Genomic DNA, 13,647 nt, shown 5'->3' with positions numbered 1-13,647 from the left:
CAGTGAGCACTGGCACTGGTGTTTAAGCACCAACACTAGTCCGCACTACTACACCTTCAGGTGAGAGACTCAAGCGTGGAGAAAGGAACAAGAGGAAGAGGAGGAGGAGGAGGAGGAGAAGGTATATCCAAGACTTTCAGGTTGAAGCCATAAGAGCAGGTTCTTATACGATGTTGTCAGTGTCAGTATAGGGGCAGGAGATATTGATTTTGTGAGTGGTGGCCACAAGCTAAAAATACAGTCTCTATGGCCACCCAGCACTACTACACCAAAACCCGATTAAATCGAGTAGTGTGACGGAACAGGGGACAAAAAAGTAAAAAAGCTCTTATGGACAGAGAGGAGTATTTGCTGGTTTCAGTAAGACTTTAAATTTGACCAGACATGTTAGTAAAGACTGATTTTGAACAAGAATAAATAAAGGTGACAAAACTGGTCTATCTGTGAGTGAAGGGGACGACTTGTGCTCATAGGGTACATGTGGTGGAACACAACCACCTCGTCCCCACTAAATGTAACATAACTAAAACATTTCCAAGGCCTTGAATTCAAGATAAATAAATGTGCGTTGTTTCTTTTTTTTTTCGAATGGTGTGAATGGAGAAGCAAAGGAGAGCAAAGGAAGAGATGAATGAAGAAGTATCAGCTGGTTGTGATATCAGAGCGGCCGCTCTACAGTGCTCACTGGCACGAAACTCCCATCTTATCCAGAGGGTGAGGGAGTGGGGGGGTAGAGAGATGTGTGACGGCAACCAAAGGCTGGTAATACTGAGCAGAGAGGACAGGCAGACACACACACGTACAGTATATAGAGAAACTAACCTTTCAATGACTGTTGAACACACTTTTTTTTTTTTGCAATGATTATTCAAATGTAGTTATCGAACACTTGTGACAAAGATATGTGGCAGAGGCAGGATATTTTACAGTTTAACATTAAACTATACCGTCTAAATGAAGACCGGTACACTAAAACTGGGAATGTATTAATTATAAATAATAATAATAATAATAATCCCAAGCATCTTTTCTGCATTATATTCTCACATATACACTGATACCGATACACCTATGATCGGGCGACCGATATACCGAAATATACCCACAAAATGACCAAAACACAAGCATAAATCATACGCTTACTTACCACTTAATCGTACTGTCAAACTAGCAAAAGGCCGCAGTAGCCGAGCACACAAAGGTGCCAGGGTTACGGGAAGTATCCAAAGAACAGGAAGGACACACCTCTGCCTCGTGACAACTCAAATCTTTTCAATCTCTGCAAATTGAATTTAACAGAACGCTCGAAATAGAGCCACTACAATAAATGACTGTGTATTTAACTGCTACGTATGTGGATGTAACAGTTTTCGGGGAGGTGAGGGCTGGGATCTGGAGGAAAGGTTGTGCTTTCCTTTCATGGTCCACAGCGGATAGAGGGGAAAAGAAGTACAGTGAGAGAGAGGAAGAGAAAAAGATGGAAAGAGAGAGGGAGGTATGTTTGTGGTTGGTAACCCGCTCGAGAGAGGAAATACCAGCGTGCGCACACACGTACACACATATACACACACACAGGTGCAAAAACATAGAGAGCAGAGACACGTCCGAGAGAATAAAGACCTGCTTTGTGTGAGCTACAGGTTCGGTGTTTATGTATGTGCATTTGTGCATGGCTGTGTGTGTGTGTGTGTGTGTGTGTGTGTGTGTGTGTCCTCGGATGAAGGTTGCTGAGGAAGCAGGGTGAGGACGCAGTCAGAGGAAGGAGGAGGGAGAGGAGAGCAGGACAGGAGTGAAGGGCCTTGAGTGTTCCTCGTTCAACTAAAGCTCCATCATTATAATTAGGGGGAATAATTTTAGCAGCGGGGAGGAAACCCTGATTTTTTTCTCCCCCCCGGGTTTCCTCTACGAGAAACTCAGCTGGTGTCAGAGAGCTCCAGAACCCACACTGACCCTCTGTGATGGAGCGGACACACACTTACAAATTTAGAGTTATAAATACTGGCTACATGCTTATACAGCCTGTGAGTAAATAGGAGAATTTCATCTCTTCTGATCTCTTCATCAATTGCAGCAAATGCCAGTGAGTGAAAAACATGAATCAGTGAGTTTCCATCATTAGATGACGGCACTCAGCGGACATTCTTGTGCGGTTATGGACAAATGACTAATGTAGAGGCCTCTAGTTGACAAAAACCTTTCAAAATGAACTGTGTGTGTGTGTGTGTGTGTGTGTGTGTATGTGTGTGTGTGTGTGTGCTGTGTGTGAAGTCCTTCAGAGAGTAATCAGACAAGAGCTATGAGGATTTTTTTTGTGGGGAATGAGAAATAAAAATGTAGAATTTCATCCAAGAAGTTCCGGGAAGTTTGGAAATTCCATCGGACACAGTGGCCAGTGTGTATGTGTGTGTGTGTGTGTCTGTGTCTTTGTGTGTGTGTGTGTGTGTATGGAGGGTCAAACGTGTGTGTGGAAGAAGGAGGACTGACGCACAGGAGGCAAGATAAATAGTATAACTGGAGACACCGCACACTGACGTGTCAAACACACACAAACACCACTTCATGGATCAGTGACAATATAAAACACGCTCTCCCACACAGACACACACTCACTCCTTGATGTGCCAAAACGGCAGGTATGTCTTGTAATTTTTTCCCAGCTCGTAACGTGTAATAATATATCAGTGGGAACCTGGTGTGTGTGTGTGTGTGTGTGTGCGTGTTATTACAGTGAACTTTGTCCTAGTGGAATTAGTTGGCACATTATGAACGGTGGATAATTAAAGCACCGACGAGCCAACCTGTCAGAGCTTTTCACCGTTCGCACATGCGAGGCTGACAATTACCAGAGTGTGTCCGACTGCGTGTTGTCACATCTGTATATTATGTAACAGCCCGCTGTGTACATGCTGTTCTAAATGAGTTACAGAACATATGAACGTGAGTTGCACAAGTGGGAGTTGTTGCAAAACAAGTCCCATGAGCACGTATATACAGGCAGATCTATAAACATAATGTCAATCACCCACACACACACACACACACACACACACACACACACATACACACACCTGTTGCTGTTGCAGGTGCAGTAAGTCGACCGGGCTGATCTCTCCGTTGGTGTCTCCGTTCGAGCCGCCCTCTCTACCTCCCCCTCCATCTGATTGGCTGCTGAGGCTGCTGACTCCGTTCTGGTTGGACGGCGTCGTTCGAATGGTCTCAGAGGCTGATTCCACCATCATCACTGGCACCTGAGCGTGGAGGGAGGGGGGTGGAGGGAGGCGAGACAACACACAGATTGAACAAAAGTGACCTGGGCAGGTTGAGCAGAAAGCCAGCTCGCATGTGAGTGAACAAACAAGGCAGCAAAGTAAAGTAAACACACGCAGAGATAGGGAAGCGAATCGTGTGTGTGTGTTTGTGTGTGTGTGTGCACGTGTACTTTGTGGAAAAAAGGGCTTTCGGTCATGAACCACCCACACATAAACATGCCCAAGTGGCCGCAAAAAGCAACACCTGAAGCTGGCAGTCTTTTGTCTGCATGTAAATGTGCGTCGAGGAGCGTACGCGTGGATTAGGATCAGACGTGCAGCAAATCTAAACTGACAAGGCTGTTAATACTCGGCTATACAGTTAAATAACACAGACATTTCTCCAATAATCAGAGGTGGCATGTGTGCGCTGTGTGAGAGCCAAGAGCAGGTTGGTCTTTGACAACGATCCGTTTGATGCACCTTCATAGGGCCTCTCTAATTAGAGCGCCTTCCTTCCACAAAACCCCGACAAAACGAGCCGTTCCTGGATGTGTTGTTGTTTTTGAGAAACAACGCCTCGCAAACACACAGGCGCATTTGCCATCGTTAGGAGCCCGAGCGTGGGAGAGAGGAGACGCAGAGACACGCGCGCACACACACACAAACGCGCGAAGAACACACACGAGGCACAAGCGAGCACAACACAAAACAAACCTTCACACAAGCACGGAGGCTGTGAACTCCTAATGACGAGCTCAATCTCGTCTTTCTGCCTCATCCAGTTTTAGAAATTAACACACACAAGCGCACGTAGTTTTTTTAAGGGGAAAGTTCTAATGCTTTTATTTCAGCAACCCTGAGTGGGTACACAAAACGCCATCGAGGCATTGTATCTGCCGTCTGTGTGTGACTACTGTGTGTGTGTGTGTGTGTGTGTGTGTGTATGCGGGCGTTTTTCAGAGGCGTACAACCCATGCCTTCTGGGGAAACAATAAAAGGCATTTCATGAGAGAATCTAACTTTTCTTTTCCTCTGAGGCAAGAGCAGGTGAACCTCTGTGTGTGTGCATGTTTGTGTGCGTGTGTGTGTGTGTGTGTGTGTGTGTGTGTGTGTGTGTGTGTGTGTGCGCGTTTTTTTCTCTCTCTGAGACTCTGACAGCAGGTGAGGGTGTGAGAGAGCGCTGGTGGCTTTGTTAATGGAATGCTGCCAGATGCTTGCTGAGGGACAGGGACCTGGGCATGTTTGTGTGTCTGTGGGTGTGTGTGGTAGGATACAAGTGTGTGCAGGTGGATGAGCTGTGCCACATAAAGGGTCATTCCATGCAAATCTCCCACATGTGGAGTGGTTGTTGATAGTTTGGCTTCATTTTTCCAAGGTTTTCAAGATATCTGCTACTGATTTTTCTGCTGTTTTTTTCTGCTAGTTGAAGGATTTTGTCTCTCGTGTTTGTTCAAATGCTATGTTTTCAGTGTTTGAGTAGCACAAACAAAAATTGAATCGGGATTGTTCAAGAGGAGGATTTCTCAAGGCCTGAGCACATAAAACACAAAATCTATCTCGATAACATCGATGGTAAATATGTATTTTTGCGACTGAAAGTTCCTCCTTGAATTTGCGAACGGCAGGTGGAAAGTGGGACGGAGTGGAACATGTTTTGTTGAATGCATTTTTCTCATTGTTAATTTGCTTACAGACAGATTTCACCGGTTCTCGCCTAACAAGCAGCGGTATCTGAAAACCACAAATCACGCTGCGGTATTTTTCCTCCCCATTGACTCTCTTCTGTCTCCCTCCTGGCACCCATCCGCCTGTGAAGTTAAGACTGAGAAGCAGAGCGTTATTGTGACATTTAAAGCTAGTCACTTAATCTCCAACCTCATTCCTCTTCCCGACGCTTTCTCTCCTCTCTCCTTCCGTCTCCTCCCGCCTTTCGTCCAGACCTGCTGCTCGGTCAAACTGCTCCCAGAGGTAATATTACGAAGCGGGGCATCATGCAGAGTGATCAACAGATCCCGCCGCACAGTCCGATGACTTTGCAGCGCAGCAGAAACTCCTCACATCATCACACGTCTCACTAAGCATGAATCACCGGCACTGCTATCTAGCCCGCACTGTGCTGTAATGTACTGTACACCCATCTGCTTCTTACTCTTCCTCATTGACCTTATTAGCAATGAGGGGAAGAGAGATAAAGACAGACAGAGAGATAGAGCTTGCAGGTGGACAAGGACCTAATGGGAAAGTGGGGAGTGTGTAAAGATGGAAGCGCATGCCCTCTCTTTCACACACACGCAGACACACAGGCGGTGTGGTATGCTCGTCTAAAGGGTGTGTACTCTGTCATATCCTGTAATGGGTGTATATAAGCTGGTGTAATGGAGGTCGGGAAAAAGGCAGGGGCATAAATCTACCCTGAAGTCTCTGATTAGGGCTATGATACACACACACACTGCTTTAAGTTTAAGTGTTTCTGGCAGTGAAGAGGAGCTGCCCGTGCAGAGGCCTGCCTCAACCCGCTACTCACTCTTTCAGTGTGTCTTCTTCTACATGCTCAGACCCCCTCCACCTGAACCCCTGACCTGAGAGCGCGTTGGGAAAGACATTCCCACTACCCCGAGGGGACGGAGCGAGGGAGGGAGGAGCGCAGATCAGAGAGATAAAGAATGCGTTCGGAGGAGAGGAGGGGGGGGAAATAAAAGGCCTCCTTTGCCTTTTAATTGGGATGGAGAAGAGAAGAAGGGAAATGGGACTCAACATGTTTCTGATGACTCTGGTGTATACGTGCTTGTGTTTGTCTAAGAGGCTGACACCTACCTTTGTGCCGCGATGGATTAGCTCACAGCGAGCGAACGCTAGGTGCATGTGTTTGTGTGACGAGCGGGAGAGTCTTGTTTCGACACGTCTCGCTTGTTCAGATGTTCCCAAAAAATTCTGCGCTAATAATCATCAGAACTCTCCCTCTGTTCCTTCCCACTGCTCTGGGCATGCGGAGTTCAAACAAGCCGAGCCAAATGCCCAGCGAGCTGGCTCACAACTGCTGACTCTCAGGGCTTTGTCGGAGGGGATTGGCTCTGTCAGATTCCTCCTGGTCACAGCTCGTCAGAACCGCAAAGCCGGACCGGTTTCACTTTCTGTGAATGTGTGTGTGTGTGTGTGTGTGTGTGTGTATGTGAGAGAGAGAGAAAGATTTGTGTACAGTGTGTATTTATGTGTGCATCTGTGTTTACAGCAGCTTAGTGAGATAATAAGTCTTTATCATGTTATGCCTCATGTGGGAATATTTCCAGCAGTCCCAGAACGCCTGTTCTGTTTCCTCCGCCTTGCATCAGCTCGCAGTAACGCTGCTTATTAGGCAAAGAACTGAGGGAATAAGGGTGGGAGGGTGAGGAGGGAGGAGGAGGGAAGGAGAGGGGGGTGAGGGAAAAAAAATGTCTGTACCAGTATCTACACTCCATCATCTATCTACTTTCATCTGACTCTTGAATTATCTGTCTCTCTCTTCTCCCTGCTCCCTGCATGCTGCCGTTCTCCCTCTGGTTATGCCTGGTAACTAGTGGCAGGTTCAACCCTGGAAAACATTAAAGTTTTCACCCTGAAATAGAATCCACGCGGGTTATTTCTATGATATTTGATAGTTCAATCAATATTTGTGAGCAAGAGAAACACTTCCTCCCGGAGAATTGGAGCTCTAACCTGTTTTGTAATCAGGAAAGAGAATTTGTTCACAACGAGTGGCTGTGTGGATGCGTAAAACATTTGCTTTAGCTGTGACATCCAAAGGGGCTCTATTTTATTACAACTGACAGTCAAGAAACTGAAAAATACATTTCATTGTGTCCACAAAATGTCCTACTTACATGAGTGGCGCCGCTTCAGGATTTGTCTCTCAAAAACATTAGTAAACACTTACACACCCATATTCTAACACTCACTATGCAAGCTGGCAAACACTCCTCCACTACATAAACCGTAACACTGGCCCTGAGGGAATCTTCTTTAACCCCAAACCCAAGAACAAACCCAACGATCAGGTCTGGGCACTTATGTCGCCATTAATCACTCTTTAGGCGTGAGAGATTGAACCAGAAATGCAAAAAAAAAGAACAAAATGTTTGGTACAGTGAGGCACTTGCTGGCATTGTATGTACAAGAGAAACAAAAGAGTAAACATGGGCTGGACTACGAATGTTCCAGTAGTGATACTGCAGCAAAACAGAGACAAGGTGCTCTTGTATAATCAAAGTTTCAGGGCAGAGTTTCCACCACATCTCTGCACCTTCTATACATCCTGCCACTAAAGCACCTTCCCCTTTAACTCTCCAAGCAAGGAAATACTTCAATATTTACCTAACAAGGCTTTCTCGTGCGTGACAAGACATGTTGATTCTAACAACAACATCGCCATAAATGCAACTAAGTGACTAACTGACAGTTTGGGAATACTTAAATATGCACTGCTGCTTCACCCTTGTTTGTATTACGATTTTCAATTTTGAATTTACAAAAAAAAAGTCACCATTTTGCCAGTAAATTGCCGAGAAAATTATGCATTTAATTTAAACGCAATACATGTGAAGTTTTGTTAAACATTAATGTGTTGAAACAAACTCAGAACACATTAATGTACATAACAAGTTTAGCTAACAACAGCCCCGCTCTGTATACCTCTTTGTTTCAGACATCTTTTTTCCTCTAGAAGAACGACAGGCAGAAGGAGAGGAAGAGGAATAGAAGGGATATCTGCGTGGCATTTCTGAGCTGACGTGTGTTAGCTTCAATAAAAAGAAAATGAGGTCAGGGGAAAGCTGAAGAAATAACACACACATATATATCCTCACTCGAGTGAGCACGCGCTAAAAAAAAAAAGGTATTTTTTCCATCACTTCCCTGTCCAAGTTTGGTTGTTTCCTCAGCAGCTGGCCGCAGCTACGCGCTAGCCAGATTGTGCAGCAGAGCAGCCAGGTAGTCTTCCACACAGAGCTGAAGCTAGCAGCTAACAGCGCCGCTCCAGGCTACTCTGGCTGCCAGCCAGCGCTAACAGGTTGGCTAACAGCAAAGGGCTAATGCTAGATGTCTGCGGCTGCCCTGGCCCCGCTCCAGAGCTAACAGGTGAACTCCATTATCCCGCAGACAGATAGTCAGTCAGATGTGGGCCAATATCTACTACTGGCTGGCTGGATTCAAAGAGCATCATCAGCCCAGAGAGGAGACCGAGGCTAGCAGCGCTGGCCTGCAGTCTGACCTCCAGCTGGCTAATGAAGAAGCCAGTCAGAGCTGTTGTTGGGGAGTGGAGGGAAGAAGAAGAGAGGGCTGCTCTGAGTGCAGATGATAAGAAAATCCTCTGCTAGATAAACATGAGGAATTCTTCTATACTGCTGCAGGACTGTCTGCCATATGGCATACAGTTTGTCTGAGTATCTAAAAGAGTGTGTGCATGTAACGTCTGCACGTGCGCGTGTGCTTTGTACAGTATGTAACCTGCCGTATATGTGCACCCCCCCCCCCACTCCCCTCTCCGGTGTGTACGTCTGTGTGCGCGTCCATGTGTGAATTGTGTGTCTGCTCGGCCGCCTGCAGTTCTCTGAAGACAAAGTCCCTGTTTACAGAGCCCATAAAGATTAGCCTCCCTCGGTCAGGTGGGTTCTGGAGCCATAGGTAAACACACAGCGCATTCCGCACCGATGAGATCGCTCCGTATGTGTGTATGACCGGGGCAAACATACACTCCTGCCTTCACCTCGACCCTTCCTTGAGAGTGCAGTAAGTGATTTACCAGCTTGCAGACTGCTGTCTCTTCGCAATACTGGAGACAGACACAAAGACACACACACACAAATATTTGTAGAAGGAGCGGACTTCATGCACACCTCATTTATCTGAGCCTAAAATCACGGGTTGTACATTCCTAAAGAGGTAAAGCTCGAGGGCATGCGCGTACGCGTGCCCGTGTGTGCCAGTTGGAAATCATCCTGTGATCATGAGGATGAAAAATCCACCACTCTCCCCTTCATCTCCCCCCCCCCCCGCCCCTCCTGTCCTGAGAGGTAATGGAGGCCGAGGTCAGGTTATGACAGTCCACACGGCTAATACTCAGATTGTATTTAACATGGTGGAACAGAGGTGAAGAGGGGGAGAGAGGAGCTTGGGAAAAAAAAGGCGACGTGCCTTTATTTGGATCTGAAAACCAGCTAGAGCGCCGCGGAGCAATTAGCAGCTCCGTCCTACGAGAGCTCTTTATTAGAATGACCTTCACTGTGAGGGGGGAGGAGGGGGGAGAGAGAGAAAGGGAGGAGAAGAAAGATTTTGAGGTGTCAGTAGGGAAATGGACAGATGACATGAGGGTGAAATAGATGAGTAAACTGAGACTTGAGCACATAGAGATTTAATTTCCGTATTTGCGCGGCGGATGTGTCATGTGGTGAATTTGATCTGTTTGACCCTCGAGCCACCATGTACCAAAACTCAGGTGGACATGGGGGACGAGAATGAAATGTGTGACCCGTCAAGAATACATGAATAAAAGAGGACTATCCTTCACGTCAAATTAAAAAGAACCTGCCATTGTGGCAAGAAATTACTCCAATTCCTGACACTGATACTCTCCACCTTCAACGAATGAATTACTAACTTCCTAACTTTAATTCCATGGGACAATTCATATTTTATTGCGTGAAAAGACCAAATTGTGCAAGAAATAGAACAAGGAAGTGTATTTTCCGATGAGTTAAATTTGTTGTAGCTGCCTTCAGGTGAGACATAATTTCATGTATAATCAGAATTTGCATTATAAGGAAGATAAAGTGAATAGATTTAATATTACCTGAAAATGAGCAACAGCAGCTTGTTATAATAAAGGGGTTACAATGGATTGAAAAAAAAAATGGTGGTGTAAAAAATATAAATAAATATATATCAAAGTGGACATGATATAATTTTATACATCGGCTTTCAAGTCGGGCACTTTGCATTTCCTAGTTAATTAATAGATTGGATCAGAGCGAGTTTAATCAAATATAATTGAATAAGTCCACAGTAAAAAAAAAAACAGGCCAGACTTTAAAGGAGACATGCGGAGAAAATGATAGCATGTCCACTTTTCAAATTAATTGAATTTTAGTACTTTTGAACTTGGTCCAGGCTGTTACAGAGGTAATTAATTCACATCCTATCCAAAAGTGCTAAAACAAGATGATATCCCTTAGCATTCGGTGTGTGTGTGCACTCACACACACATTTTTCCTTTCAAAAGAGCTAAATAAAAATCAACACTGTTGCACACCAGTGACAGTCCATAATGTATTCCATGTAATTGTTAGTTTTCTGTTCTTCTTGCTCTTTTCTCCTTACTTTTGTCTTACAGGCCACAACTAAAATATTAATAATTTCTAAGGCGGTTCTCATTGTATTAAAAAATGTCTCCTTTATAATTTATCAGAGAAAGAAAAATCTTTGTTATAGTGACAAGCATGCTAATTAATAGAAGTAGAAGGAACATTGAGAGAAGTCATACTAATTTGGAACATGCTAATATTAATAGAATAATTTATGGCGCAGTATAAATAAATTAATAGAGTATTTCGTTTGAAAAAGGGATGCCTTCAATTCAATTTAGGAGAAAAGAGGAAAAAAAATGTCTGCCTCTTGGACAAGGACATTAATAACAGTGCTCTATCACCAGAAGAGAAGAGGAAGAGACAAACTAAACATGCACTGTTCACTTTTAAAACGCATCAATATTTCAGGCAGCTAATGAAATTTGGATGAGCAACACTTGTATTTCCTGCCTTGTTATTTTCATTTGCTGTTTAAGGACTTTTCCACTGGCAAATTTGTGCAGAATCTGCTAAAGGAGGAAACATTTAGGCTTTTTTTTTCTCTCTCTCTCTCTCTTCAAATGAGATGCCTCTTACTCTTCCCATTGGCTTCATGTAAACTAACAGCTGTGTGCCAGGCAGTGGGCGAGAGAGGCAGAGAAACTGATGGAGAGAGAGAGAGAGCGAGAGAGAGTGAGAGAGAGAAGTGGACTAGGTCATTACCATCCTTATTACTCCTCATTAAAATACACCCATCACAAAGACATTCTGCTCTGTGTGTGTGTGTGTGTGTGTGTGTGTGCGTGCGCGCGTATGCGTGTGACCGAGCAAGTGCATGCACGTGTTTCCGCCGTTCCTGATGTGCACATGTGCGTCCTTATGCAAAAGTGACAAAAAAAGAACAATATAATTGGAGAAATGTACGCAGTAATAATAGGTATTCAGAAAATGATAATTCATATTAAACAGGGTGCACAAAGTCAGCCTCATTTGCATGTTTTAGATTATATGCATTTCAAAAGTAATTTCCGCAGGGCATATGAATGACATTAATTCCCGGGCGGGTTCTGCTATAGACCTCAAACTATCAAACACTCAAACATTTAACAGATGAAAAAAAAAAAAAAAAAGAGGGAGCTGGTGCCTTGGCAAGGGGAGATTTCAAGGTTAAAGTATCTGAATGTGAATTTTTAAACTTCTGTCTTGGTTTGTTTAAAGTTGCTCCACAGCTAGACTAAGAGTTCCATTAATTTGGAGATTCAGTGAACCACAGATGTTTTTTTTTCCTACTCAGCTGTATGTGTGTGTGTGTGTGTGTGTGTGTGTGGGTGGGTGTGCGCTTGTGTGTTTCCCTGTACCAGCCTGAGAAAGACACCTCTCCTCCTAATCCACCACCATTTCCTCAGCAATAAGCCTAAATTGGTCTGACTCACTTTGTGAGTCATGTGCTCGTGTCACTCCAGAACCAGACGATCCGACAAAGAGAAAGAGAAAGACGGAGCTCCAATAAAGGCACATTAACTGACCCTAAGTGATGGAGGGGAAAGAAAAAGTGACGAAAAGGATGAGAAGAAGCATGTGGTGGGGGGGGGGGATGACGGGAAGAGCCGGGGAGAAGGAGATGGAGACAGAGGGTTCCCTCTCCTCGCCGAGAGGAAGACCCAGGGGCAGGAAACAGGCTGGATGAATGTGTGATTCCAGTGGAAAACTCTGGATGCCACGGACAACATTCTTCTCTTATTAGGGAATCTGGTCTGCAGCCACATTATAGCGCCTGACTCATTACTGCGTATGTGCGCGTCTATCAGACAGACACACATCTCGCGCACTAACACACCATCAAGATGTTCCCCACCTGTTATTCTCGCTAAGTTTTGGCCGGCGCACAAAGTCGCAGCTCGAGGAGAAGAGGGAGGAAAACAGCGAGGGGAAGGCGTATAGGACGGGGAGAACTAAGAGAGCGCGGCATGTCTGTGTCTTGTTTGTGGTTTTGTCTTCATCTGTAAACAGAGCTGCTGCTGCGAGTATGTTAGCATGTCATTATCTCATTAAGAATTGATGGCTTCTGCACAGAGGGGTTCATACTGCTTTGTTTGTGAGCATTCAGCGACTCGTGTTGCGCAAACACAACAACCGCAAAAACACACATATCCTACAGTGCAGCTGACACACAGACGCAAAAAACTCCGCGTGCATACACACACTTATTCGACAGAATTTCGGCGTGTGTGTGTTAATGTAAAAACACATTCGAAGAAAGTACATGGATGGACAAAAGTGGCACCTCTCTCTATTCATCCCTGCCTCCCCCCCTTCTGTCAATGTGTCCCCCTGGCCACCTTTTCTTGCCGCTGATGTTTAAGCACTCTCGATGATGTGAAGCATTTTGTATAAGCAGACTTCAGAGAGTGAAGGTTGGAGGAGTGGGGGAGCATATCTCGGGGCAATAAAAGTGGGCTAATTGGGGCCTGGGAAGCATGTTTGTTTTCTCGCTTGTTCTCCCCCCCTTTCATTTCATCTTTTCCCAGCCAGTCACTGCAGATCAGTTCATCTGAGAAGGACGAGCGGAGAAAGCAAAGAGGATTAGATTCTGGTAAGACACAAATCGTTGCGCACACACACACACACGCACGTATGGATGCGCAACAGCGCTCACACACACACAGGCTAGATTTAGCATGCCATAAGGCAGCCATGGGGTGTGTCTATTGAACAAGATGTGTCTGTCTTAACCAAATGACCAACAGGGTGCAGGGCCCTCCATTGGCCCACTCAGGCCTTATCAATACACTGCTGCTCGGCCTATTCAGCGGCAAAGAGCTTTCCTATAGCTGCTGCTCAACACCGGATCAATTCTATGAGCAATGCGGACAAACCGCTGCTAAACAGACCGGCCCCTGCCTCTGCACCGGCTCCCCCAGGCTCGAATCGTTCGCCTAATGGAGGTCTCCACCAGGGCCCCCGAGGGCCTCTTACTACCAAACAGGCCCCCAAGGATTCAACCCCCTTCTCTCCTCGCTGTCATCCCCCTATCCCTCAATCGTTTCACCATCCACATGGCTGCATCGACCTCCGCCTCTTTA

The 13,647-nt window shown here is 45.4% G+C and overlaps 1 protein-coding gene across 3 annotated transcripts in view; it reads right to left on the bottom strand.

Moving 5' to 3' along the window:
• Positions 1 to 13,647, bottom strand: part of foxp4 (forkhead box P4) — a 95,356-nt gene that overhangs the window by 59,046 nt on the left and 22,663 nt on the right. For all 3 annotated transcript variants that reach the window (XM_084349586.1, XM_084349587.1, XM_084349588.1), the window contains exon 2: positions 3,069 to 3,248. In XM_084349586.1, coding sequence (XP_084205712.1) covers positions 3,069 to 3,239 — 171 coding nt within the window. In that variant the 5' untranslated portion in view covers positions 3,240 to 3,248. The remainder of the gene's footprint in view (positions 1 to 3,068; positions 3,249 to 13,647) is intronic.

The sequence above is a fragment of the Pagrus pagrus genome, assembly GCF_965226575.1.
Source record: "Pagrus pagrus genome assembly, chromosome: 3".
NCBI classification, from domain to species: Eukaryota; Metazoa; Chordata; class Actinopteri; order Spariformes; family Sparidae; genus Pagrus; species Pagrus pagrus.
The sequence above is the reverse complement of the archived record's forward strand: the minus strand, read 5'-3'. Positions and strand labels throughout refer to the sequence as shown.